Source organism: Sinohyriopsis cumingii, chromosome 15 (genome assembly GCF_028554795.1).
Source record: "Sinohyriopsis cumingii isolate HCF-2022 chromosome 15, ASM2855479v2, whole genome shotgun sequence".
NCBI lineage: Eukaryota > Metazoa > Mollusca > Bivalvia > Unionida > Unionidae > Sinohyriopsis > Sinohyriopsis cumingii.
The window spans coordinates 139028293-139055888 of record NC_142975.1 but is presented as its reverse complement, the minus strand read 5'-3'; the positions used below and the strand labels follow the sequence as shown (position 1 = coordinate 139055888).

The 27596-nt window shown below is 34.9% G+C and overlaps 1 protein-coding gene across 1 annotated transcript in view; it reads right to left on the bottom strand.

Annotated features, from left to right (window-relative positions):
- The window catches only part of LOC149782897 (short transient receptor potential channel 7-like), a 44434-nt gene extending 29794 nt beyond the window's left edge, over positions 1-14640 (bottom strand). The window contains exons 1-4 of the mRNA XM_089934446.1: positions 13933-14640; positions 9535-9693; positions 7263-7754; positions 807-983 (exon numbers count right to left, since the gene is read on the bottom strand). Of these exons, the coding sequence (XP_089790572.1) occupies positions 807-983; positions 7263-7754; positions 9535-9693; positions 13933-14001 (897 nt within the window). The 5' untranslated portion in view covers positions 14002-14640. The remainder of the gene's footprint in view (positions 1-806; positions 984-7262; positions 7755-9534; positions 9694-13932) is intronic.
- Positions 14641-27596: the final 12956 nt, after the last annotated feature.

Here is a 27596-nt window from a genome sequence, read left to right as displayed (position 1 = left end):
TTAACAATGTACTCTCAGTGTCCAATTCCCGTTTGAGGTTATAGGGTCCTATTTGAGGTCAACAACTTCTAACAATGTGACACTGTGTGCAATGTGCTCTCGGCATACGGCATTTCTGTTTGAGTGCAGACTGACGCATCATGTAACACTGTTACAAGCGTACGTTTCAGAAAGCTGGTCATTGAAATCCGCTTATGCTCCCAATCTATGTTATTCTGCTGAACAAGGAGTCCCCCATATGCTCCCAATCCATGTTATTCTGCTGAACAAGGAGTCCCCCATATGCTCCATTTCTCCCTTCTAACACTACGACTGCACCTGCTCCTATTGCTATAAGAGCTTTGTGAAATGTGTTTTACATACATTTTCCATTGCCAAACGCACACACAACCGGACATACCTGATTCAGAAGCATTTATTTCGGCTATAGTACGAACGGAAGACTGAACGTAAACTATTAAATTAATATATAAAGATCTTATGAGGCTTGTGACAATCTCCACCATCTTATCCACCACCCATATGCACACTAACAAAGAATTTTCCTTTTATTATGATTTTTCCTGACTAAAAAAATAATGTGAAATCAGGATTTCCATCATATATTTTGGATAACTTGCAAAATGAAAGCAGTTGTTCCATTTTACTATACTATGGCATGTCCATTTATCAAGGGCGTAAAATGAAATTGAAATGTCTCCAAATTTTTTCCTCTTAACCTTTGGAGAAACTTATTTAAACTGTACAGTTTACTTTAAATCTTTGTAAAATAATTAAAAACAATGTAAAGGTATTGTGTTCATCACCTTCTTCTCGTTATAACGTACGGCTAGCTTTAGTCTAGCAAGGCGTTCATAAGTCTCATTCTTGCTGTCTCGGTCTGCCTTGTCAGTTATCACCTTCAATTCATCTTGTCCTCTGACCATGTCCAGTAGCTTCACCACATATTCACTAAGTTGGTTAGCCAACGATAGGTACTCGCTCTGAAACAAAATAAGGATACCGAAATACAGAAACGTCTTGCTGCTGTTGTTGTTGCTGTTGAGAATATCATTCCATTCGTGATGATTCAACTATACCCATATGCTCGACGCATGTAAAATTTCGAAAATGATAAAATGGAGGAATGTAGATTACACTGTCGTTCCGTAAACTAGCAATAGCAGATAGGGAAGTTTCCTTTCTTCTTTTTATCACATCAATCGATTCATATTTTAGAAATGGGCAACCTTTTTTCATCTTAGGTACCGCAGTCTAAGAAATAAATACAAGAGGAGATCCCACATTCCAGAATAATATCAATGACAATGACATTAGTTTATTGGTACTGTAGGCCGTATGCAACGAGTGCTACAGTTTCACAACATTATTGCAATAAAGTAAAACGCAATATTATAAATAATTTTAACACAGTGATGTAAGAAACGAAAAGAAGGAAAACTCCAGCACACACAGTAGAAATATAGAAATACCCTTATCGCTACCCTTCTAAAATCCACCATTCCTAAATACGAAAATTTTAGTATTATCTAAATTAACACACAGTGCATTATTTTCACAAAATGTCTCCAGATTATTGATTCGCTTTTGTAAGGTACCGTCTGTATCAGTATGGTTTGCAACGTCGTCAGCATTCAACAGCACAACAATGTCATATATTTCTAGTGTAATAAAAATACCATTAACACACTTTTGTCGAAAGTCTTATACTAAATCATTTATAAATAGGTTGAACAGAAAATGGCTTGCTATAATCCATGAGGACTCTTCCTTGTTCCCGTCGTCCTCACTACATCGCAAGACATCACAGAGATGATTGTCGCACTCTTTACTCGAGCTTTGTGACGCACTCCAATCTTTAATTTCATATTTTCGCAATTTGAACAGTCTACACAAGGCCCACGTGACAGGATGTCAGAATTTTGGTGTTTCTAACCCCCGCGGTAAATGATTTAAAACCCAAAGGTCCCAAGAGTTTCTAACCAACGCGCCAGTTGGCCTTCGGCGACCTTGAACTGAATGAGCCATCTTAATAAACTATGATCAATACGAATGAAGATTTTCATATCGTGCAAATAGCAGTGAAAATACTTGATAGCACTGACAACTGCAAGAAGTTCTTTACGCGTGACGCAATACCTCATCTCTTCTTTACCCAGTGTCCGACTGTAGTAGGCTATAACCTTTTCCCGCTCCTGTTGATTCTGGGAGAGCACTGCACCAGTTGAAAGATTACTTGCATCAGTATCCAAAATGAAGTTAGAACCAGACGGGTCGGGATAAGCCAGAATAGGGCTCGAAGTCAACTTGGACTTCAGAGTTCGGAATGCCCCCTTACATGCATCATCCATTCAAATTTCGGTCACTATCGTCTAAAGCATTGCAATCTCAGCAAATCCACGAATAAATTCTCCGTAGTACGACCAAAGATCCGCGACGTTCCTCACAGCCTTGATGTTAGAAGTAGCATGCCAGTCTTGTACGGCTTTGATTTGATCAGGATCCGATTGAATGCCATCTTCAGACACAATATACCCCATATATGAAACACATCTTTGGAACAGATGACACGTTCCTAGACTACGTTTCAAGCCAGAAGCTAGCAGTCTCTAAAAAACGTCTTGCAGGCGCTGGAGTGTCGTTTCGAAATCTTCACCGAACACAATGACGTCATCCAAATAGACCAGGCATATCTTATACGAAAGCCAATCTAGCTCTCGGACCATCAAACGTTAAAAAGTAGCAGGCGAATTACAAAGGCCAAAGGGCATGACCTTGAACTGATAGAGACCATAGTCTGTGACAAGTGCAGTCTTAGATATATATTTGGGGTCCATGGCCACCTGGCAATACATACTTTGTAAGTCTAGAGTGCAAAACCATTTCGACCCTTGAAGAGCAACCAGTTTGTCGTCGATCCTGGAAAATGAGAAAGAGTCCTTTTTGTCACTTCATTTTGTTTTCTATAATCGACGCAAAACCTCGTCGATCCATCTTTTGTTCAAACAAGAATAGTGGGCGATGCCCACAGACCATCGGATTGCTCAATCACATCTTGTTTCAACATTTTCTCAAGATGGTATTTCACTTTTCCACGCTGAGCACAAGGTAACCGTCGAGGACGTTGGCGAATGGGTGTTGCGTTCTCGGTGTCGACCGAATGTTTTACTCTGTCTGTTTGGCCTTATCATGGGCAAATACCTGGTTAAATTGTACAAGGAAATTAACCAACTCATTTCTCTGGAGTTATCCAGATACTTCGACGACCGTTCGAGTAACTGTGCAAGATGCGGCTGCACCGTGTTAGTCTAAGAATATGGAATCACCATGACTTCCTTATCAACTGTCACAGCCTCACACGTCGCTGCCACAGATTTCTCATACACCTTAACTGTTCCTTCTGACGGATTGAGCACCCGAATAGGGATACAGTTTTTCATGCATTAACCACTGACTTACCATCAATAATTGATACCTCTCGGTGAACTTGTCGGTTGGTACCAGTATTGCACAAGAGGGCGCAACTTCTTCGTCTAGTACCTTCCCGGGTATGATTCTTTCCACCCCCGTAGGTATGATACCTGTTTTGTCTACTGTCACTTGGCAACACCTGATGCTCTTCAATTACACCGTGGCACTTTTCAGTGGTTGACCATTCAACTTAAATGTATTAATCTCAGCATTTATGATACATTGGTGTCTCTGGATAAAGTCAAAACCAAGAATTCCATCGATATCTCTGTCGATTCCAGCCACCCACACTGTGTGCTTAACTTTCGTATAATTTATCATGATATCCATTTTTCCTTTTCGTGTGGATACACTTTTCATCAGCCATTTTCATTTGTTGACTGGCCGGTTCCATATATGGCTTTTGTATATCCGACATTGTTCATAGATGGGACCGTTTATTATGGCAACACTTGCACCCGTATCGCTGAGGAAATTCACTTTCTATCATTGCAATGTACCTTTATGCACGTTCCTGATTCATTACTTGAAATTTGAATGGTACGGAGTTACGTCCTGCCCTGCTAACCCTGTCTGTAATTATTTGCTTTTAATTTCGGACAATCCTTCTTTAAACGTTCGTCACTGCCACAAATACAGCACTTATTCGAATTCTGCCGACTGAAAGGTCATTCAATGTGCTGCCTCTTTAACAAATCCAGTTCTACCTTATTTTATCTGATTTCACTGGATATTTCTTTGACGCATGCCTGGAGGTCCACTATGGCTGATGTTGAACATTCTGCATCATCAACACCAATATTTCGAACTTTTGAGCTGTCGTGCGACGATCCCGTTATTTATCTGCGATTTGAAGAACCTCCAATTCAACTGGTAACTTTGTGACTTCTTCTAAGGTTTGAGAATGGCTTAGCTGAATACGAAGCCTCATGACTGAGTCTGTCATCGCATCCATAAAATGATCCCCGCTCAAAGTTTTCTCTAAGTTGGGTTGGCGCCTTTGGGTAGCCTGTCCTGCTTAAACGTTTTACAATCTGAGTTAGTACTGGCAAAGTTTGATCTTGTCTCCGTGTGAGATTTTTAAGTTGCACCCTGAACAATTATGTTTGATTCTCTGAGCCAAACCTCCTGTTCAGCGCGTTTGACAATTTCTGATGCATTCTCCTCTCCGAAGATTCTAAGTCCGCTAGTACTGCCTGTGCACTTCCTCGTAAATTTGACGCCAGAAACGTTGCTCTTTGGTCTTCAGTCCAGTTGTTATTTTGAGCAATAAGTTTAAAATGAACTCTAAAGTCTTCCCACGGTTCCGAAACATCAAATGTTTGCTTGCCTCACTAATGGGTTTTTGAAAATTTCTGCTCCCCCTGGTCTTTGGGCCATTTCCTAAATTTCTCGGGTTTTCCTGAAAGTCTCCCACTGGTGTTTGTAATACGTCCCAGATTTGTAAGGTTTCCCTGAATTATGCTCTCCAGTGCTTCACATTCCCGTTCTGGCTTCTTTATTTCCTCCAGCTGCGACCTACTTTGAACATTAAAGGTAGGTGTTAATGCTTGTACCGTTGTACCCAGACCTGTGTTGGGATTTCTCCGATGTCAGAAAATAATTGTTGGGGTATCAAGCAATCCTTTCGCCATTTTTACACGAAATAGTTTTTGAAAAAACAAGCACAAAAGATAATCCTATTAGTCAAATTTCCTGCTGCAGATTGATCACAATTGCACACAACAACACTGACGGAATAATCCACTAAGAGTGAGAAAATCCCACTGCTGCCACTATAAATTGTAACGATATGGATTCAGAAATAAATCCATAAAATAATTCTGCTATTTACATGTTTATTTACAATTTACATTATATACACTCCGTTTCCCTTGTGTTGCATTACACAAGAAAACTCCTATTTTCCTGTAAGATTACAATCTAACTGTCCCCTAGAACAGAGAGAGAGAAAATCTAATTAATCCTTTCACACTGAAAGCTACAAAACCTCTCCTCTCTCAAGTATGTCAGTCTTATTAATACCACTTTCCCAGTCCATGATTCAGTCTAGTTGAAACCTGATACCTAACACACGAAAGCAGATAAGGGTTTTCTCACTCCATAGGATCACTGCTTTCAGCCAGACAGTTCCGTTATAATTAACAGCTCTAATTGTTTCAACCAGTCGTCTAGGGAAAACATAACTGTCCCTACCATTATAGGACTCACGGTACTAATTCAGTTCCCATATTAAACCTATGCAAACACCATGATATCAAAAATTCAATAACTTAAAATTTTGGAGTGCTCATGATCAAACCTATATTTATCAGCATAGATGAACCTGGATGTCAGCTTCTATGTTGAGGAAAGGATATGAACCACGGCATTTTCTGGACCTGCATTTGTTTGAAACATATGCTTTCAATTCCGCACCAAAGAGTCAGGTGCTAATTTTAGTAATGAGTGTTCCAAGCTCAAGGCTGTTAAAGGACTAAACTTCCATCAATAAAACAATGTCTCTATTTTTTCACTTAGAACTAGAATAAGCTCTCAAAAGATTATTACTAATCCTGGTCAGCCAAACCCATATATACTCTATTTTATGTTCACCCATTTCCAGGCTGTTTCCCATTTTTCCATATCATAAGTACCGTGTGTCCTATAGCACCACACTCCGTCACAATATATTGTACTGATGTAATAAATGACTGCAATCAAGGGACATAATGCTCAATAACCAGCTCACATCAGATTTGTCCACCATTATGCATGTGTTTATTCTGAACTCCTCTTTGTAAAAATTATCGAATCAAGGATCTGGCTTGGTTCTATTTTATTTTAGATGTAACGTCATTATCTACTGAAATACTTACCATGATTAAATCATAAACCCATAGACAAAAAAGCTAAATCTAAACGTACCTAAACGTAAAAAATAAATTGATTAAACAATTCCGCATTATATTTTTCCTCGCGTGAATATTTTAAAAATGTTCACTTTGAGAGTAAATACTCCGCTTTATAATCAAGCTGGTTTGAGATGTGCAACCTCGTGTCATCACTGTTTGTCAAACACTTACCTTTGAGTTCAAAATAGTGTGCTGCGTTCTCAAATACATTTGAAAAAATCAATTTGTGCACGAAACCCATCTTAATATCAATTTTACATATGTACAAAGAGCTACAATATCTTTTTGAAATTTTTGGAACCGATAAGTGTTTAAATTTGAAGGTTCTCTATGCACAAAAGAGCCATCCTATCTTTGGAGAAATATCTTACAAGAGAACTGTCATCAATTAGCAGTCTCGTCTGAGAATAATGAGCAGCACTGCAATCCTTAAGATAGCATAAATGTAGTAGTGAAATTATTTGAACAATTTCACCGAAAGAAAGGTGGAATTAAATGGCAAAGACATAAATATTACCAGCAATAGAGTTACTGACACACTTCAGATCTCCATGAAAACTTGACTTAAGTTAAGACCTCTCTTTGAGTGAAAATAATACGGATATGGTAATTCATTGTTTTCTCATATTGTCGAGTCAGTATTGTCTGTCAACACGAGGACTTTGGCTGAATAAAATTTGTAAACATGAATTCTCTTCTCTTACAGCGCAAATTGAGTTTTCGATAGAAGTAAGTATTGAGGAAGCATAATGACTAATACATGTGAATAGTAATATATCTTGTCTAGTTACCATAAATAGTTTTGTTTTTACAGAACCACGATTTGTCACCAAATCTATGTATAAATAAACTTTCACTGAAGGGGTTTTTGAGGAGAGTCTAAAAAAGTGTATCTACCTTAAAATACTTTTCTACTCTTGATACTTCCAGAAGTTCCTGAGCCAGGTCGAAGGCAGTCAAAATAGGGTCTGTACTTGATAGAGAAATGTAAATGGGACTAGCCAGTCCTCTATAAGCATCCAGCCTGGACTTGGACAAGCGTAGTTGGTCAAACTCCAGTTTATTACTGCACTCTTGACAGTCGCAATAATAGTGATGAGGCTTAACAATCGCCTCTCCCTGTAGAAGCAACAGTTGTACTATTTCAACTTGGTTCCTTTCAGATGCGAGAATCAACGGAGTAATATCAGAGGAGAATTGCGAATCCTCACTAGCTGTTGTGAAAAAGTAGTCTGTCTTACCGAAGCGCTTGTTTTCCTTTCTTATGTCACAATACCTTCGATGTCGGAGAATGGACCCAGCAATCTGCTCGTGATCGGAACTTATTGCCAGAAGTAGAGCTTCGCGAATTTTGTCAACATTGTTTCTGTCTATCAATAACTCGACTACCTACAAGATAGAAAATATATGTATCACTAAAAACTTATTAATTTCGGGGAGATAATATACATATCAAACGTTCGAGAAAAATTGAGAAAATAAAGGATTTTTTTCCCCCGACGTTACATATATTTTGCAGTAAGTGCGCCTACCTATCGACCATACTTTATTCATCCCCATTATAGCTCACTATGTGAATACACACATAGACTCATTCCTCCTGCCACGCAATCCCGTCAAATTAACAGTTTGGGCGAAACATGTTGCCATTAGAGTACATCGGTTACACTCAATGAGTTATAATTACGCTGCAATCTTAAAGCAAAGCATGTGTTCCTGCGTAGAAAGCAAGCTGTGACACAAATGTTGATTTTTAGTGTTGAGAATATAAAGCAGCCAGTCAGAGATATAAGTGGTGTACGGATCAGACAGGCAGACAGGCAGGAGGGCATTAGGGTGTGTGTGACCCCGTAGCCCTTGCCGAACATTTTGGCAGGTGAAGGGTGGATTCGAAGAGTTGTAAGAGGTGTTTGACTCCACACATTTCGCAGAATCTTTCGGCCCTTTAACGGGTGAATAAGAAGTTTGGGAGTGCACGACTTCATTTAGATGCTATTTTATGAAGAATATATAATTTGCTCCATGAATTTACAGAGTTTCATGCTTAAGTCATATATATATATATATATATATATATATATATATATATATATATATATATATATATATATATATATATATATATATATATATATATATATAAATAAAAATTGAGTTCTGATAACTTCTTTAACGGTTGTAAAGATTATATTAGTATGTGTATTCTATATATTTATCTTTATAATTATTTTAATTTTTTATTTCATTAATTTTTTTCTTTCTCTTTTCTATATATTTATTTTCTATACCTTTAAATAGTGTGCATTATACATAATACAAATATTACTAAAACTGTTTATCTCTATTTATTAATAAATTATATCTACATATATATATATATATATATATATATATATATATATATATATATATATATATATATATATATATATATATATATATATATATATATATATGACTTAAGGATGAAACTCTGTAAATTCATGGAGCAAATTGTGGAGATATATTCGGTTCAGGATACAAGTGGGAAAACATATCTTAGTGAGTTCCTAATGTAGCGCAATAATGGAACTGCACATTTAAGAGAGGTGAATAACTGGACTTGAATCCATTCTATTAATCTTACTTCATTTAACATTTGTCATCACGAAACGTAGTGTTATTGTGAATGTGTGAGTGTGTGCATTATTTTTGTGTACATCAATCAGGGTAATATTGTTTGTGTATTTCTCCATATTATAATCCTTGGTGAACCAGCTGAACAAGTGGGAAAGTTATTGTGAATGTGTGAGTGTGTGCATTATTTTTGTGTACATCAATCAGGGTAATATTGTTTGTGTATTTCTCCATATTATAATCCTTGGTGAACCAGCTGAACAAGTGGGAAAGTTATTGTGAATGTGTGAGTGTGTGCATTAGTTTTGTGTACATCAATCAGGATAATATTGTTTGTGTATTTTCCTCTGTTTATCTTCGTTCGTTGAGTGATTATGACCTGTACCAAACATTCACCTTCCCCTATCTTAAGTATTGTACTACGTGTAGGGGAGATACTGACATCTCCTTTCCTGCGTTCATCCACTGATGGATTCAACCATACACCTATTCATATACACTGTAAGATCAAGTTAACATTACAATATTGGAAGAAAACAGAAAGATCGAAAACCTCCAGGTGGTCGTTCTCTATTGCAAGATGAAGAGGAGTGCGTCCTAGAATGTCACAAAAGTCGACATTGAATGCTGGATTTTCCTCCAGGATCTTCTGGACTGTAGGGATATCGCCGAACTCCGCAGCAAAGATGAATTGCTCTTGCAAGGGAGACAACTACATGGAATAAAGAGACAATAATATTACGATCAATATTATTACGGTACGCTGTTAATTATAGATGCATTTTTATGCTAAGCAGGTCTAACTGGCTGAACACTTAAATCATCCACTGGAAAAACAAAACAATACAAGACGTCGACTAAACAGACGGCGTACTCAACGGACATGGACGGCGTACTCAAACGGACGGCGTACTCAACGGTGCCCTATTCGAACTCTCAGAAGCAGATTGGTGGCAAATGATTGATCGGTCGTAGAACGGTAAAAATGGACAAGAAAAGAAAATAATTCAATGAGAAAACTCAATCATAATATTATGCACACAGCGTGTTACGCAAAAGGTACGCTAAATTGTTTCTAGAAATGTTACAAGTCCATCGTGCATGCTAATGCTCCGAAACATGTGAAAGTAGATACGCACCTTTGGAATATCAACTGTAGTGATTTAGAATGTATGGATTACAAAACCTGATGGACTCCTGAAGCACGAACTGTAAACGGTTTGACATGATGATCAATCTGAAAACGATCAAGGTCATGAAAGTATGTAGAGATGGAAAAAAAAATTCTCCATATCATAATCGTTGGTGAACCAGCTGAACAAGTGGGAAAGTTTCAGATAAATGTGGTCTCTTATTAAAGAGGATGTAACGTGTGAAGACGAGGTGGAAACAAGGAGTTGAAAGGCGAAATTGGAATTTAATAAAGATAAAGAATTAATAACGCAGACAGTTGACACAGATTTTAAAACGAAGATTGTCGGAATTATGTTACAGAGTGTAGCATTGTATTGATCAGAACATTATACTCTTAGGAAGACATACAGAAGTTTAGAAGCTTTAGAGCTGTTTACTTAGAGATACATTGAGAAAGTCAGTGGTGGTTATAGGAAATCAAATGAAGAGGTACATCGTTTAGTAGGTAAAAAGAGAAGATTTTGCAAGTAATGTTGGAGAGGAATACGATGGAGAAGATACATGTTTAGAGGTTAAAACATATTGTTACGTATAGGGGTTTAAACCTAAGTAGCAAGACACGGTAACCCAGTAAGAATTCATTGTTCCAAATAATTAATATATTGAAATCAAATATAAAATCAAATAAACTAGAATGTTTAAAAATAACTTAGTGACTAAATTCCTAGGATAGTATTATAAATTACACTAGCAATTTCTCACTAATTCAAAAACTGTCCAAAGGTATTCCGAATAAAGGTTACAATGTGTTTGTGTCACCGTACTAAAACCACTGTTGAATCACATTTCTAAATCCAAATGTTTTTACTTTATGTAATCCAGTAAACGTAGAATATCACGTAACTTCTTAAATTTTTTAGATATATTTAAATATTCTAGTTTTTTTTATCACTTTCGGGTATCAAATACCATAAAGATATAAAATAGACAAAATCTGACTCATTTAAAGATACCCGAACAATTTAAATTATTATTCGCTTTCAAAATATCTTAGTCGTAAACAATATTTTTTTAAAATTTATTATTCAATATCCGGCTATGATGCTCGTGATGAATCTATAGAACAAATATAGCCCAAGTTGCACGTGATGTTACGCGGTCTACATTGACTAAATAAAATGGAGTAACAGACCGAAATAGTTGTTTATTTGACCTAGGCAATTAGCTTAGATTCATGAATGAGAATTTTACATATATTGTACCTGAACTTTATTATAGTACTGTCACTATCCAGCCACTGAATCAAAGAATTTGAAATATAAATGTTGTCACGGAATTGTATAAATCCTTTTATTTATTAAATACATGTACTCTGGTTTCGTTTTTTGTGTACAACGATACCCGAGGGTGATTTATGTATATCGTACAAAGATTTTAAAATAGTGTGTTCGGTTCATCCTATACCGCACGTGCGAAGTGCTTTCGATGGAAGAACCGAATACTTCTATGTATTGCGGCATCGTCTGTGTATAAATGCCTCACCGTAGGACTAAATCTTTACATTACGGAACGTCTTGTCAGTGGGCAGTTTACTTTAAGGACTTACACATCTTAAGCTGTAGAGGTATGTGAGTTATTAATTTATTGTGTATAAGCTATAACTACTGTACTACTACGTTTATTTTTATATGTTTGCTATGTAGCTTCGGCTTACGTAGTATCGTGCAAATATTTTCTATTCTTTTTTGTGATTTAGCAAGAGATTTATATTAGCAAATATAAAGCTGCAATGTTAAGAAACGTTTAGTACTGCAGGATTCTTGTCGTGCACGGTTAGGTTCACTTCTGAACTTGTGTATTATTTCGTAATTATTGTGGCGTAATTTAATCTGTGTAGCTTACCGTATATAACGTCATTACGTTTTATCGTATATGCCCGTGTCATGCATAGTACTCTGTGTTAGATGTATTTTCAGCTGACTAGAGTGACCAGAGTGATCGGAGTCACAGCTGTATAGCCGATCAGAGTTGATGGATGGATGGATGTGGATGGATGGATATGGATGGATGGATGGATGGACGGTGTCCGACATGTTATTATAGGTACTGAATTAAGTGGATAGTTTGTTGAGTTTTCTTCTCAGCCGCCATCCTACCTTTCGGGATGAATTCTGATAAAAAAAAATAGGTTCTATGACTAATAGGTCACGTCGATAGTCAATAGGTTTTATGACTAATATGTCCTGTCGATAGTCAATAGGTTTTATGACTAATGTGTCTCCTCGATGGTCAATAGGTTCTATGGCTAATATGTCTCGTCGATAGTCAATAGGTTTTATGACTAATGTGTCGCCTCGATAGTCAACAGGTTTTATGACTAATGTGTCGCGTCGATAGTCAACAGGTTTTATGACTAATATGTCTCGTCGATAATCAATAGGTTCTTGGAAAAGAATTAGGTCCACATATTGCGAAATTAAAAATCTTAGTAGATCGTTGAACTCTCCTTTTTATTTTCACTTTACTGGGTGATGTAATATATTATTTTGATGCTTTGATTTTTGTCTCATGACAATGTCATTAAAAAACAATTATAAAATGGCGCTCTTGTTTACATAAGATGATGAACTAGTAAATAGCCACAGCTTTTATGATGTAGCTCGCTGAAAATCAATCTTTTTATTCAAGCGAAAAATAAGAGGTATGTTTATTAAATATTTAGATCATGATCAAATACAAACATGGTATCAAATATGATGACAAGCATTCCATCATCTAGGTAGAAAATATGATGATTATTGCCGTTTTCGAAACCGTTAACTTCTGTGTATACCTTTGGTTCGTGTATAATGCTTTCCTTAATTTGAACAACGTAGACCCAGAATTACAGTCGCGATCGCATCATACGCCGGTCGATCATGATTTATAATATTATGTCTACTTGTGATTTCAAGCGCACAGCGTAGACCAGGATCTACTGGAACTTTATGGGTCTACGAATTTAATAATTGGATTATATATGGATAATGGTTTAATATTTTCAAGACTACGTTCTTAATTAATGGCCATAGCGCAGCTACAAAAAGCCCATTTCAGATAGCATAATTTTATTCATTACTAACCCCAGAGCAAGTTAGGGAGGGAGATTTGGACTGAATAAATCCCCTTGATAATACATGTGGAAGAATAATACAATATTCGAATAAATGGAACACCAACCATGCATTCTTTGTGCAGCAGAAAGAAAGAACCAGGTGAGCTGTAAAGAAAATACCCCCCCCCCAACACCAACAAAAAACAAAACCAACAACGAAAAAACCTATATAAAAGCAATGAAACAGCCTTGTACGGTTATTTCGCTTGCAGCCCTCCACCTATTTACACAATATTCTATAGTTTTGATGTACCAAATGTTAATTTTGATAGCGGTTTAGGCCAGCATGAACACTAATTAGTAGGAATATTATGTACACAAACTTTGAAGATTGTACCTTATGTCTTCTAGAAAGAAGGGAATGCTTTAAAGGTATATTTCAAGCTTTCTAAGGGTTGTATAATAATAATAATAATAATAATAATAATAATAATAATAATAGTAATACCAATAATAATAATAATAATAATAATAATAATAATAATGACAACAATAATTACAATAATAATACCAATAATAACAATAATAGTAATAATAATAATTATTATTTTTATTATTATTATTATCAATCATTATTATCATTATTATTGTTATTATTATTATTATTATTATTATTATTATTATTATTATTATTATTATTATTATATTATCAAAATTTCTTACAGTCTTATGTGATCCGGCATCTTCTTTTGGAAAAGACACCCACGGTGATGCTTTTTTTCCTTTCGGCATGGTAGAGTTCTTTAGGACAAGAAAGAAAAGCAACCAATCAACGCAATGAAAAATTGTAAGAAAAAGGAATATAATACAAATAGCATAATACTAATACTGCATGAAGGATTAAATACTGGAATAACAACAGGGTCAATACAAATAAATACTTTTTTTGCATGCAGTGGACATCACTGGAATCACTATCGTGTCAATAAAAATATATCATATTATACACGCATCTGACATTACAGAATCAATCGTGTCAGTAAATATATATCATATTATACACGCATTTGACATTACAGAAATCACAATCGTGTCAGTAAACATATATCAGATTATACACGCATTTGACATTACAGAAATCACAATCGTGTCAGTAAACATATATCAGATGCATTTGACATTACAGAAATCACAATCGTGTCAATAAAAAAATGTCATATTATAATATCATACAAGCATTTGACATTACAGAAATCACAATCGTGTCAGTAAACATGTATTAGATTATACATGCATTTGACATTACAGAAATCACAATCGTGTCAGTAAACATGTATTAGATTATACATGCATTTGACATTACAGAAATCACAATCGTGTCAGTAAACATATATCAGATTATACATGCATTTGACATTACAGAAATCACAATCGTGTCAATAAAAAAAATGTCATATTATAATATCATTCAAGCATCTGACATTACAAAAATCACAATCGTGTCAGTAAATATATATCAGATTATACATGCATTTGACATTACAAAAATCACAATCGTGTCAATATAAATATGCTATATTATACATGCATTTGATATTACAGATATCACACTGACATAGAAAATAAACATCTTTTAAAAGCCAAAAGTGTTATTGCATACAGTGAAATAAAGGATGATTATATTATTCACAAATATTATATATAAATTTCTGTGATCATTGATGATTGCTAAAATCTTGAGGCTTGTGAGCTTTTTATGGAAAAATTCACTTATATTTTACCATTAGATTTGTATCCATGTATACATATTTTCTAAACATACCCGAACATAATTTATTTTATCTCCTCTACATGTACCATACACCTAGAATACATTCAACATTAGTTAAAACTGCTTAGTACTTGAACTTCTATTGTAATTAATGCGTGACCAACCATAACCGCTAGGCAAAATTAGTGCTGTAAATAATATATACAACCGAGTCTTGTAGTTCTGAATGTCAGTCATATTTTACTGTACACAACATTATCGAAGAAGATACATTTCAGAGAAACCATCAGTATAAATACACATTGTTCGTTATGAGGTCTTCATTAAGACAATCAAATAATGTGCCTTAATGACTATGAGAGCCGAAAGACTTGTCTATGTGGCACTATGACAGTGGTTTGCATGCTGTATTCAGGTGACCAGAATTGCTTAGGTTTTAATCTTACCCTGGCCAGGCCTGCGAAATATGACTCAGCAAGTTACCTTGTTCTAATTGCCTGAGTAAAATAAGACTTGACGTAAAAAAAAATAATTATATCAGAATCAGGTGCCCTCACACCACCAGTAACACCTCGAAGTATGTAACTCTGAGAGAGAGAGAGAGAGAGAGAGAGAGAGAGAGGAGTTGTTACCTTATAGTATCACAGATCACAGCATTGTAATTGTAAACGTGTTGATTTTGATATTATAAAAAAAAATTCTAGACAGCAATCCTTTCACAGAGTCGTAAAGGGAATCACTTAGCAGCATTATTAAAATAAGCGTCCTTAAATGGCCACTAGAGACACGCACTTTATGTGCCTCAATTGAAAGAACAATAAAACATGAATAAACTAAAGGTCATTGCCTGTTTATCGGATAATGTCAAACCTTGTCATATAATACATCTCACAGTCGAATAATACTAAGTTCCTTTTCATATAATATATCTCACAGTCGAATAATATTAAGTTTCTTTTCTTCTAATACATCTCACAGTTGAATGATACTAAGTTCCTTTTCTTCTAATGCGTCTCACAGTTGAATGATACTAAGTTCCTTTTCTTCTAATGCGTCTCACAGTTGAATGATATTAAGTTCCTTTTCTTCTAATATGTCTCACAGTTGAATGATACTAAGTTCCTTTTCTTCTAATACATCTCACAGTTGAATGATACTAAGTTCCTTTTCTTCTAATACGTCTCACAGTTGAATGATATTAAGTTCCTTTTTTTTTTTAGCACAGAATGACCTTTAAGAGTCATATTACTCTCGCCACGTGATAAAAAAATGTATATTTTCCACGTGATAACAAAAGTGTATAGTTTCCAGAGTCGTAACTTATTTGAATTATTGATATTTCGATACACTTCAAACTAAAATATACACCACTATATAGTAAAGATAAATTATTCTGTAATGCCCATGACTGGCAACGATCTTTTCTTTTAACACGCACAGCTAAAAAAAAAGAGAAGAAAAAAAAAAAAAAAATAGGAAATGGTTGTCACGTTTTTCTATCCGGGTATATTTCGCAAACCCCCAAAATGAATTAAAGTATTAAAGTCCTTCCCATTTCATAGAGTCAACATTGACCTTCAGCCAAGAATTTCACTACAGAGATAAATAAACACTTGTGCTGACGTCGCGCTGTACAACTGTTATCACTTTCGATTTCACTAAGACCATTCATGTATGAAAATCTGCCTTGGATAATTACCTGATATCGCCTTGACAATCTTTCTGACATGCTGCATTCACCGATTACAAGTGTAAACTGAACAGATCTCGTTTCAGACGGTTTTAACTTTTAATTAACATCATAAGGTGGATAGCAGCCAATGCTAGCAAGTTCAAATCTATACCGATTATTATTCGTCGATCGATTGCAAATATCATTTGCAGAGCAATGCTTTCAAAAGACTAAATTTTGCATGTATTAGGATACATTTTATCTCCGAAAGGGTACATTATCCGCTAAATTTATCTACTATCTGAGTTCCGAAACGATGGCTGCCGTACGACTTCCCGCCATTAATGACGCATAAAGAAAAGAAGAAAAAAAAAAAACCCCATAAAAGTCATGTGAAATAATATGCTTTTGATTACAACAAATATTTTGATGTATCAGTATGTTGATAGAAATCCAGGTTCAAAACGTTTATTGTCGTTGTATTTGCAATATACTGATCGTTAAGAAAGAGCAAAATGTATATTGAACGATGAGAGCAACCTCTGTCACCATTCAAAATGTATCGACCCAGTATCACCTTCTTTAGCAACTTCTTTTCACAGTCACATGTCCCAACACATCTTAAAATTATAGCATCCGGTACAGTTTGAATGTCAAGCTCCTATTAGACTTTTGCACAATTTTTGGTATAAACACAACGTTTTCTGTATTGGTGGAAAGCATGATTAAACAAAAGCAATATGAACATTGTATGTCTGAACAAAGACAACTATGTAAATGACTGAGAAACTTGACAGAAGCCTTTGTGCGAAATTAGTTGACATTTTATCAATTGGTGCAATGCACTTGATGTCCCATTTCCCGATGCATAGCTTAGAGGACAAGGAAATAAATTGTATACAAAGGTTACATAATGTAGTCCTGTACATAATGGTTGTGAGCAATTATTATAAATAGAATATAGAATATTAACGGTTTACACAAAGGGGTGGGGGTGGGTCGTTAAATATCTTCAAAATCTGAAATACGATACAGACAAATGCAAGACATTCGATAACGTGACAAATCTTTACAGATGTTATATCTGCGCAAAATATGGTATGTGTTTTTTTGTTGACTAAGCATTGTCTGCAGGTATTGGAATTCGGGACTGTATGTATGAATTCTTTTCACAGCGTACCAAGACTAGCACGCGATGTATCATTAAATGTATTTATTGCATAACTTGAACTGGTGGTAGACTGTGTTTAGCTATGAGTATTAAGACTGGTGTGGTACAAGTTGAAATTACCACAGTGTATTAATGAAGAAAGTATATAAGCAGAAACAAATAAATTGGAAATTCAAGATGACCGCTTATACTTTAGAAGTGGATTTTGAAATTCCGTTATATTTCGATGGCCCGTCAGGGACTTTTTGTGAAGACATTAGGTTCAAAATGATCATATCCCATAAACACGAACGTGATTGACAATTATAAGGTAAATAAAAAGTAACCAAACGTTTATATGCGCTATAAAACTAACATAAATATGTCAATGACTTTATAATTCTGAAGGTTTACATATAATTTGTTTTAAAACTAAGCCAAATACACATAGTTGTCAGGTTTATAATTGCTCAAGCAGCTAATTGTTCTGAATAAATGTTTGAGACAAAAAGCAACAAAAGATGTTCGAAAAAGCTTTCTTCATACTATTGATAAAAAATAAAAATGGAATCTCAGGTAAAGAAGAATAGTTAAAATATCTACACACACGAATATAGTTTCCGATTGCCCAAAATAATTACCAGTGTCAGGAGAACAAGTATTGCATATCAATTCGTTTTAGTTTCAAACGGAAAATCAAATGAACCAAACCAATGTTCAGCTGATTTACTATGTTAGATCTGTCAGGATGATTGATGTAAGAAATCAAATACAAGATGAAGAAAAACATTAGATGATAGAAAAAATGAACCTGTTAAAAAATGATGCTGATTTTGAATCCAACCGTGTTGAAAACGAAAACGTCCGACAATTACACCATATAATATGCCTAGTGACTATATTAAGGACAATAGGTTTGGTGTACGACGTATATATAACACAATGTCTGGGTGTTTTAACGACGGGCTGGGTGTTGTTTCATTTTATCTTAAAAGCTTTGTGCACCTCTGGTATAAGTACCTAATAAATAGGGAAATTTAAGTCTCGTCAATAGCTTATTTCACTTGTTCTATTTCAAAGTATTTCAATGCAATCAATAATGTATTACCCGTCACAATTCTTTATCATATTCTTAAGTGTCATTATTCATGTCTTTGTGTAATTGTTTTAATTGACATTTGTGAATATCAATGTCATCCAGTGATCTTGTTTTTGTTTCATGCTCTCCATGTCACTCTCCAAAGCACCTGTCTCACTTCATTGCTTATCTGTTTATAAGCATCTGAGATTTTGCAAGCTTTTTTGTTGCCATTCTGTTCAATAAGATGTTTTTGTTCAAAATTGTTCCCTCCTTGATATGCTATATTTTATGCAGATGTCCTCCAACGTCCTACGAATATAACTGTCAAAAAAGTTTAGCACAAAAGTAATACTAGCTGCATCAAAGTTGTTCACCGTATTTTCGATAATAATATTACGGCTATTGCTGAAGTCCAGAGATTGCTAATTATTTGGATTAGTACTGCAACAATATCCTATGACTTTGCATTAATGTTTAAAAGAAAACAACCAATATGTAATATCTCAAAAAGAGAAACACGAGGGCGACTTAAAAATACATCAGTTTAAACTATCTTGAAATGTATGTGATCCGACATTTACTTTAATTGAGAAACATATATTACTGCCATACCGTGATCACTCTTCCTTATAAATATTGTATGCAGACAAATTCTTTGTTCATTTTTGTTCAAGATGTTAACTTACTGATTTCAGATGTTGCTATTTCATCAGGTTTGAAAACGGTTTAGTGTATCAGTTGTTCTTTCAGACTTCCGGCAAATAATCCTGCAAAACCCTGCACCAGGCCTAAGATGTTCTTATTATCGTACCACCTGAAATGGTTGCTATTCTTCACTGCACCCACTTCAAAACTTTACATGCTACTTTGTTTCCTCGGACACACACACACACCCACACACACACATTATGTATGTGTGTGTTTTCTTTTGTATGTTATATTATGTGCTTAACTTTTGTCCGTAAGTGAGGGTAAATTTTTCTTCTACCTGATTATTGTCATGTTTTCAAGATGTGTATCTGAATTTGAGTTCAGGACCTAGCTTAGATTACATCCTTAGAAAGTTCAGAAAGCGAAATTGCTTGAGAATATTTGACGGCATTTTCCATTCAAATGACCCAGCTGTTGTTTTGGCATAGGTCACGTGACGGTCTGTATATAAAGAACTAGGTCCACAAATTATTCATTCCTGTTTTCATTTTAGTCTTTAGGAATCTATGATCAGAGTGTATAACTGTATTCAGCTCTTATTTGAGAGGAACTACGTATCTAAAGTCATTATTTTAATCACAAAGTGATCATTACATTTTACGGACTTGAACACTACTTTGTATTTATTAAGAATTCAAAAAAGGCATTTTGGATTGTATCATTGTGGTACATAAAGACATTCAAGACTATTTGAATTTATTCAGAACATTCTTTACTTTTGGACTTGTGATTATCCGAGATCTAATTCAGATACTGTAAGTTCCTCACAAAGTGTCACTTTGTAACCTATGGAATTAATTTATTTGTAGATGGTACTAAATTTCCATGGCTCGGTTCTTCCTATTACACAGCTTAAGACTCTAAAGTCTAAAGCAAGGGATGACGTGCGTCAGGGATTGATTAAGATAAATGCAAAAAACTGACAACGAACAGTGCGAAACTAGTAACTAACTACCCTGAGCGCTTTCGGCTCTCTAAAGAGTCTTTCTCAAAGGCAAATATAAAACATAGACAAGACAAACAAATAAAACAGAAAAACGGTTATGTTTGCAAAACTTTACATGGCTGGTCTTGCAAACATAACCGTTTTGTTTTATTTTTTGTCTTGTCTATGTATTGCATTTGCCTTTGAAAAAGACTCATTAAAGTGTCGAAAGCGCTCAGTCTAGTTAGAAATTAGTTTCGCACTGTTCGTTGTCAGTTGTTTGCATATATATATATATATATATATATATATATATATATATATATATATATATATATATATATATATATATATATATATATAGAGAGAGAGAGAGAGAGAGAGAGAGAGAGAGAGAGGTAGTTAGCCGGTTTGATTGCTTTAGACTTGGTCTTGTATTTTAATCCCGGTACAAATTGTTTTCAACACCCCATATTCCACACACATGTAAAGCATATCTATGCACGCAATATTTGTTGTTAGGCACATATCTTTACCAGCCAAATGTCTTAAACCATTTTGCGGAATGTGATTCATTATTTGCAATAGTGTCATCTTACTCTTTAAACAAGCTTACTATTTGCTTAGGTTGCGTTAATGCTCGTAGTCTCTAAGGATCTGATTCTACCAGCTTTGTTATTTCAAAAGCTTTAGAAACAGAAGCGAATTTTAGTGTAAACTGAATTAGATATTGAACATTTATGCCAACACATGTACATTTTGTGTGTGTGTCTCATTTGTCATTTCAATTACATACTGTGATTCCAGTATCTGGACATTTTTAAAACTCTCTTCCTATTCATTTTTCAAAAGACTGACTTTGTTCCATTGAACATTTCTTTGTACATCTTCCAAGCTGTCTACCACGTTCAATTCTACGTAGTTTCGTATAGTTTTGTCATGTGTCTTTTTCGGCTAGTTTTCAATTTAGTTTGCATTTCTTTATGTTCATTTAATTCTGTTTAATGTACAAGGGAATTTAGCTTGTTGACTCACTTTAAATCTAAACCGCAACGGCGATTAATTTCAGGCTGAATTATGTAAATGTTTGAATTGTTAAGAACATAGTACGTTTTTAAAAAAAACAAGGAAGCAAATCAAAAGTTTATAAATCCAACACGCCCAGAAATGGGAATAATGTAAACGAGATCACTTAAAGTTCGGTTAAAGATACTATTATGATTAAAACTTCAGATCACTTAGAGATAGAGGACGTAGACTTTTTAAAGCATTAATGCAGAACAAAAAATAAAATATATTCTGAAGCAGAGCGTAATAAGTAAATAAGAAAAGGGAAATTATTCAAGAATGTTAACAGTATCATTCAAAGTTTACACACACACACACACCACGTATCTTATTCACTGAGAATTTGTAGATCCTCATTTTCTTCCTGTCAGTAAGTTTTATTTTGATAGTGTCAATGTTAGGAGAAAGGAGGTCATGGGTAACATATTCTAGGAAAACTCTCAGTTCAGCCACATCTTGAGGAGGAATTGCTGGGCAACGAGGACATGGTTTAGAAGACATGTTAAAATCTGCTTTCCGTACGGTACCATTCATCTTAAAACCAATGATCACTTGAGGATTTCATGATTTGAAAGAATCAGCATCGACGAAAAGAAGAAAATTTCTCAAGAAAGTATTCATTGACCAACAAAATTCAAGAGATGCCTTCATAAATGTAGAAACAAGTGTGTTGATTCAAACATGAAAATACCTTTTGGCAAAGGCGATACTTCCTCATATACGTACAAAAGGTCAAGGCAGACCTCACAAACACGATCAGGAAAAGAATAATAAATGGTGAACACCTGGCGGAGAATGGGACTTTTTTTTATCATTATGAAATAAGAAAAGGGAAGCTCATGATGCACATATATTCTTACAAATGTTCCAAGTCGAAATCCGATTTATTTTGAATGCCACTCATCATCAATGAATATACAATAATCCTAATGGGTAGAATATCACCGTTGTGTCAGCATTACTCGAAATGTCAAAACAATGAGCAAAACGAAGAAGACATCAATCTGAATGGATGTCACTTGAACCAGAAAGTTCCCAAAGTGGGCGAAGTGAATTTGGATTTCAATAGAACACTTGTCAGCAGCGTCATGGATACTTTGCCTTACCGATCGTACCTGTAGAATCTCCCAACATAAGGAAAAGAAGCAAAGAAGACACATCTGTTTGCTTCCATGGTATGGTAATCCGTCACACTATATGTCCTAAATGATACAGATTTGGCCGTGTCTTAGGTTCCACACAATGTTGGATTTAACGACAGTTGAACGCAAAACAAACAAAGACGCAAATTAGAGATGAATACTGTTTGCATTTGGAGATATAGGTGCAAAGCGAGCTTTTGCCAAATGGGGTGATTGTACATCTGAGACTAAATATATGGAATACTGTGTTCCCTTTTATAGCTTTTACTAACGAGTACGAAACAACCAATAAAAAGGCAGACTTTACGCGTGCTGTGTGGAAGTCTTATTTATAATGGGAACCAATATTTATTAAACAATGAGTAGAACAACAGTCACGTGTCTAAGATGAATGGACGTGTCAAACTTCATTGTTGCGTCTGGACTCTGATCCAAGATCAAATATAGTGTCTTTCAAGGACGGAGCCATCGATCAAAATCCTCTTGATTTAAAAAACTTGAATGTGTACAAAGATAGGCTTCACCCGAGCTGTCTGGAGGTCGTGTGCTCAACACTATAAACCTCATTTTATCCGCAACAGTTACTTGACACTGTTTGAAGCAAATCACAGTTAGGTAACAACATTAGCCACGACATTTCGTACAACGACTAAATCAAGGGTAATATTTTGAGTTGATTTGATTTTCTCCAGATTAGGCCATCGACGAAAAACATTTCACCCTATAATAACGGGTCAGCTTCGTATGGAACTTAAGTTTGCATTAGCTTTGGCAGATTTAGTGTACATGACCTTATATGCCCAGTACTCTGAAAATCAGCATTTGGAGAGCAGAGATCCTAAACTATCAGAAGCAAAGAGAACACACAAAGAACTTATGTATATAGACAATGGGTATTTTTGGAATCAGAACAACCACCACCATCACAGTCACAGGCCACAAGTGAACAGGAAGACAAAATACAGTCATAATGTCGAGATGAACAGAAAAAGAACAACATTTAGTCTCCATTTAACCTTCTGCTTTGCTACTGAGTTGACTGAAATACTTACAGACCTAACTAGCGGCAGTTGTTATTGACGTCTAATTGACCGTCATATTCAGAAACAATACTACAAAATGGCTACCATTACTTGTGAATACACCCACAACAAATAGATACCTAAGAATCTCTTTACGTTTAGTCTCAAATTTCTTACACAGTTTCTGTGAGTTCTGTAAGTGAGCTAAAGATGCACTTCTCTATCGAAAACCTAAACAAGCTCAAGTTTATGTCATCAATACAGACGACAGTCATTGACCAGGGATCAACTGAGTAGCCGTCTACCTAATCAAAGATCACAGTGTGGAATAATTTAAATCTTGTGGATTATTTCCTTTGGGATACGATTTTTGTTTAACTTTATGCGAAGAAATCGTGCATGTATTCAATAATGTTAGATCACAAAAATCATATTCCATATTGTGTTGATAATATTATGTGGATTTTCTTTATAATATTGAGTGACATGATTTGATCGTAAGTATTCTAGAAAACGATGATACAATAGAAAGACAGTTTTAGCACAGAAAGGTAGCGTTGTTCGATCACCAAATGGAAGTGTCTTAGATCATTTAAAGGCATTTTTATACTTGGCACGCGATTCATGCTGAATAACACGATACACATATTATAAACCTGTCGTTCCATTACGACTTTCTAGGGTAGTGTATCGTAAGCAGCTTGATGCTTAGCTTTAGATAGATTGGTACATAATCAGTTTATATCGGATGATTCTAGGTATTTAAGTAAATTACACGTCAGTGTGTTTTGTTTATCACGGGTCGATTGCTCATTAACTTTGTTCAATACTGTTAGATCTTGCTCGTCGCTAATTCTTCGGTACACTGTTTGAGACTGTATTAAGCAAAATACAGGTTCGTGTTTCGGTGTTGTGGAAATTGTCTCATCACTTTGTTCACTTGATTCAAATGACATCTTTTTCTGCACCGCTAGATACATCGAACGTGATAAAAATAGTCAATTATTAATAGTGGAGCATTGTCCTTAGAGGATATATGAATACTTTGGTCCAATGCAATTTGGTGAAATATTGATAACTTGGATGTCATTCCGGAAAAAGGTCTCTAAGTTCATTACACTTGGAAATTGTTACTCTAGAGCTCTCTATTGCGCGCTAGCATTCTCGTCGCTTGTATTTATTACATGCTGTTCTTTTGAATAACGCTCGTACAAATCATCAAGAACATCTATTATTAGCATTAACTCTTTGAGATATTTTTGTGAAAGCATGTATGCACAAACTAAGCATATGGATTTGTATAATATATCAGCAAGTGTCTCGTCTAATACCCTGCTGCGTGTATATTCATTTGACTTAGTTTTGGTTTTAAGTTTCTAATTTTCGATTAATCAGCTAAACATCTACTTATCCCCAAGACAAACCAGAAAATGAATCAGAAGTATCTTCACATGTTGCATTGGTTGCTTATTGAATCGATAAATAAAGCTTTGTACATGCTAAGTTTTTATTCATTTACAAAAGAGATATCACGGTCATACAGGTTCAATAAATGTTTGAAGCCAATGGTTGATAACATCATGCCTCGCACATTGCAAAGTATTAGGTTTGGTACCATAATTAATTCTCATAATCAGTATGCGTGCAAAGGAATAATAGTGAGTTTCGCTATCTTTCTGTACTCTTGTTAATAAAATGAACAATGCTATTGTTAACTTTCTGTTGTAACGGTTCTCCTGTTTGACTTATCTCTTTCATACTGATATCCTCAATTGCTGGCGAACATGTCTCAAGGCCATGTAGATTGATTCAAATTTATTTATTGCGATTTTAATTTACACACGCGTACAAACTGCTGGATTTACTTCAATGTATGGTGGCTTGGTTTACTGGTGTACTTTGGTTTCTGAAAAGGGTATCGATACCCTATAGCCTGAAGGAGTCATATACGCTACAATAAAGTAAGTTACAGGGCGTTTTCTCCGTACACCTAAACTATTTTACCACGTTGTGAATCCTTATGATCATAAGGTCCATGGCTTGAATGTGGACATGAATTTGTGAATTATTTTGAATTTTATTTTTTGATAAGATGCTTTTTCATAGACTACTGAGTAAAGTTTTTCTTGCATTCTCTTTAATTTTATTTTGCAAATAATTATGATTGCAAGTAGGCTTTGGTTTTCTTTCTGTCAGGTTTGTTGTAAATGGTGGTTAATTGTCACTGTTGTTTTGCAGTTCTGTTGCCATGCGATCCAGTGGATGAAATATCGCAAAAGTCTTAAAAAAAAGTCTCGATATATAGCTGTTTGGAACTGTTTATTCGTTTTCCACTGATGTCCTAGAGTTATTGTGCAAAGATGTATCACGTGAGGGCTCGGCGTTGACTTAAGAAGATCATAGTAACTCTTGCATGCTGCCACTTTGTGGCCATCTTTAGATTTATTTGTTGGAGCTCCTATCGTGATTAATCAAGCTGTTAAGGGACTGGTGCAAATAGTTGTATGTAATTATGTTACATCATTGTACGATAGGGTGATGATAACGGCAATATAGGTGTGAATATAGCAAAGTTCTCACGTTAAGAACCCACAGACAAATTCATAAATATTAGCTGTGACAACAGATACGTGTAGAAATATTTAAATTCCGGCGAAATAGGGAATAATATATTCCCCTTACCCCAAGAGTTTGAAACTTTATAGATAACAACGGGGAATTTAACGTTGGGAAGGATTCACTGTAACATTTGTCTGAAGAGTATATGATTATTTCATCCGCATTCTTTTTCATCATACGCACTATTGTATGATAGTAAGTAAAGCGTGTGTCTATAATCACTCCTACATGTTTCTTTGAATAGTGGGTGTGTGTTGAGATTGTAATCAAAACGTGCATACTGATTGTAGGGGTGTGAGTTTGGATTGCAAAGGTATACGTTTGATTGCAGATACAAATTTTAACACCAGCATTATCGTTTGAGGATATTAAACCGGCTTGAAAGCACATATTCTTAGACTCTATAGTTTTATATACAGCAGCGATATGGCCTCAACCCTACTACGTAATGTTAATTTCCCGGTTGAGGTTACAACTTTCAATCCTTTGAGGCTATTCTATCATCTCCATCTTAAACGTACGGACCGTTTTAATCTAAGGCGTAATGTTAATTCCCGTTTGAGGCCCAATTTCCTCATACAATTACTCAGCATTATCAATTATTTATTAACTCGTGCACATTGATTAGTTCTAGTCCCATGGCAATCTGTCAATAATAATATTGCATATATATATATATATATATATATATATATATATATATATATATATATATATATATATATATATATATATATATATATATATATATATATATGACCTATCGCCATGCTTGTAAAATAATATTTGGTTTCGATAATATGAATCCATTTTTAACTTTCATTCATTTATTTTTTCATTAATTTCTCCATAAACGGATTTACAGGCATGATGAACAAAAGAAAAAGGATGTTTAAATCACACTAAAGTTAGTTAAAATGACTGTCGTGAAACGGAACAAACAATACTATCTGAGCGACAATTTGAGAATTTTCAAGTAAAGATAAAGATATCTGAGATTGCACAGATGAACCCAAACATTAATTAATAAAGATATATACACAAACAAAGATTGAATAGCTGAACCATGCATGTCCGTATATAATATGCGCGATTTCCTGTGATCAATGATCTAAATCAATAACTTTATCCGAAATCATCAACTGTATCCGAAATCATTACTGTATCCGAAAAGTGGGGCAAAAACATAAAGTGCCTACATCGTCAGCACGTGTCCTATACTAGCA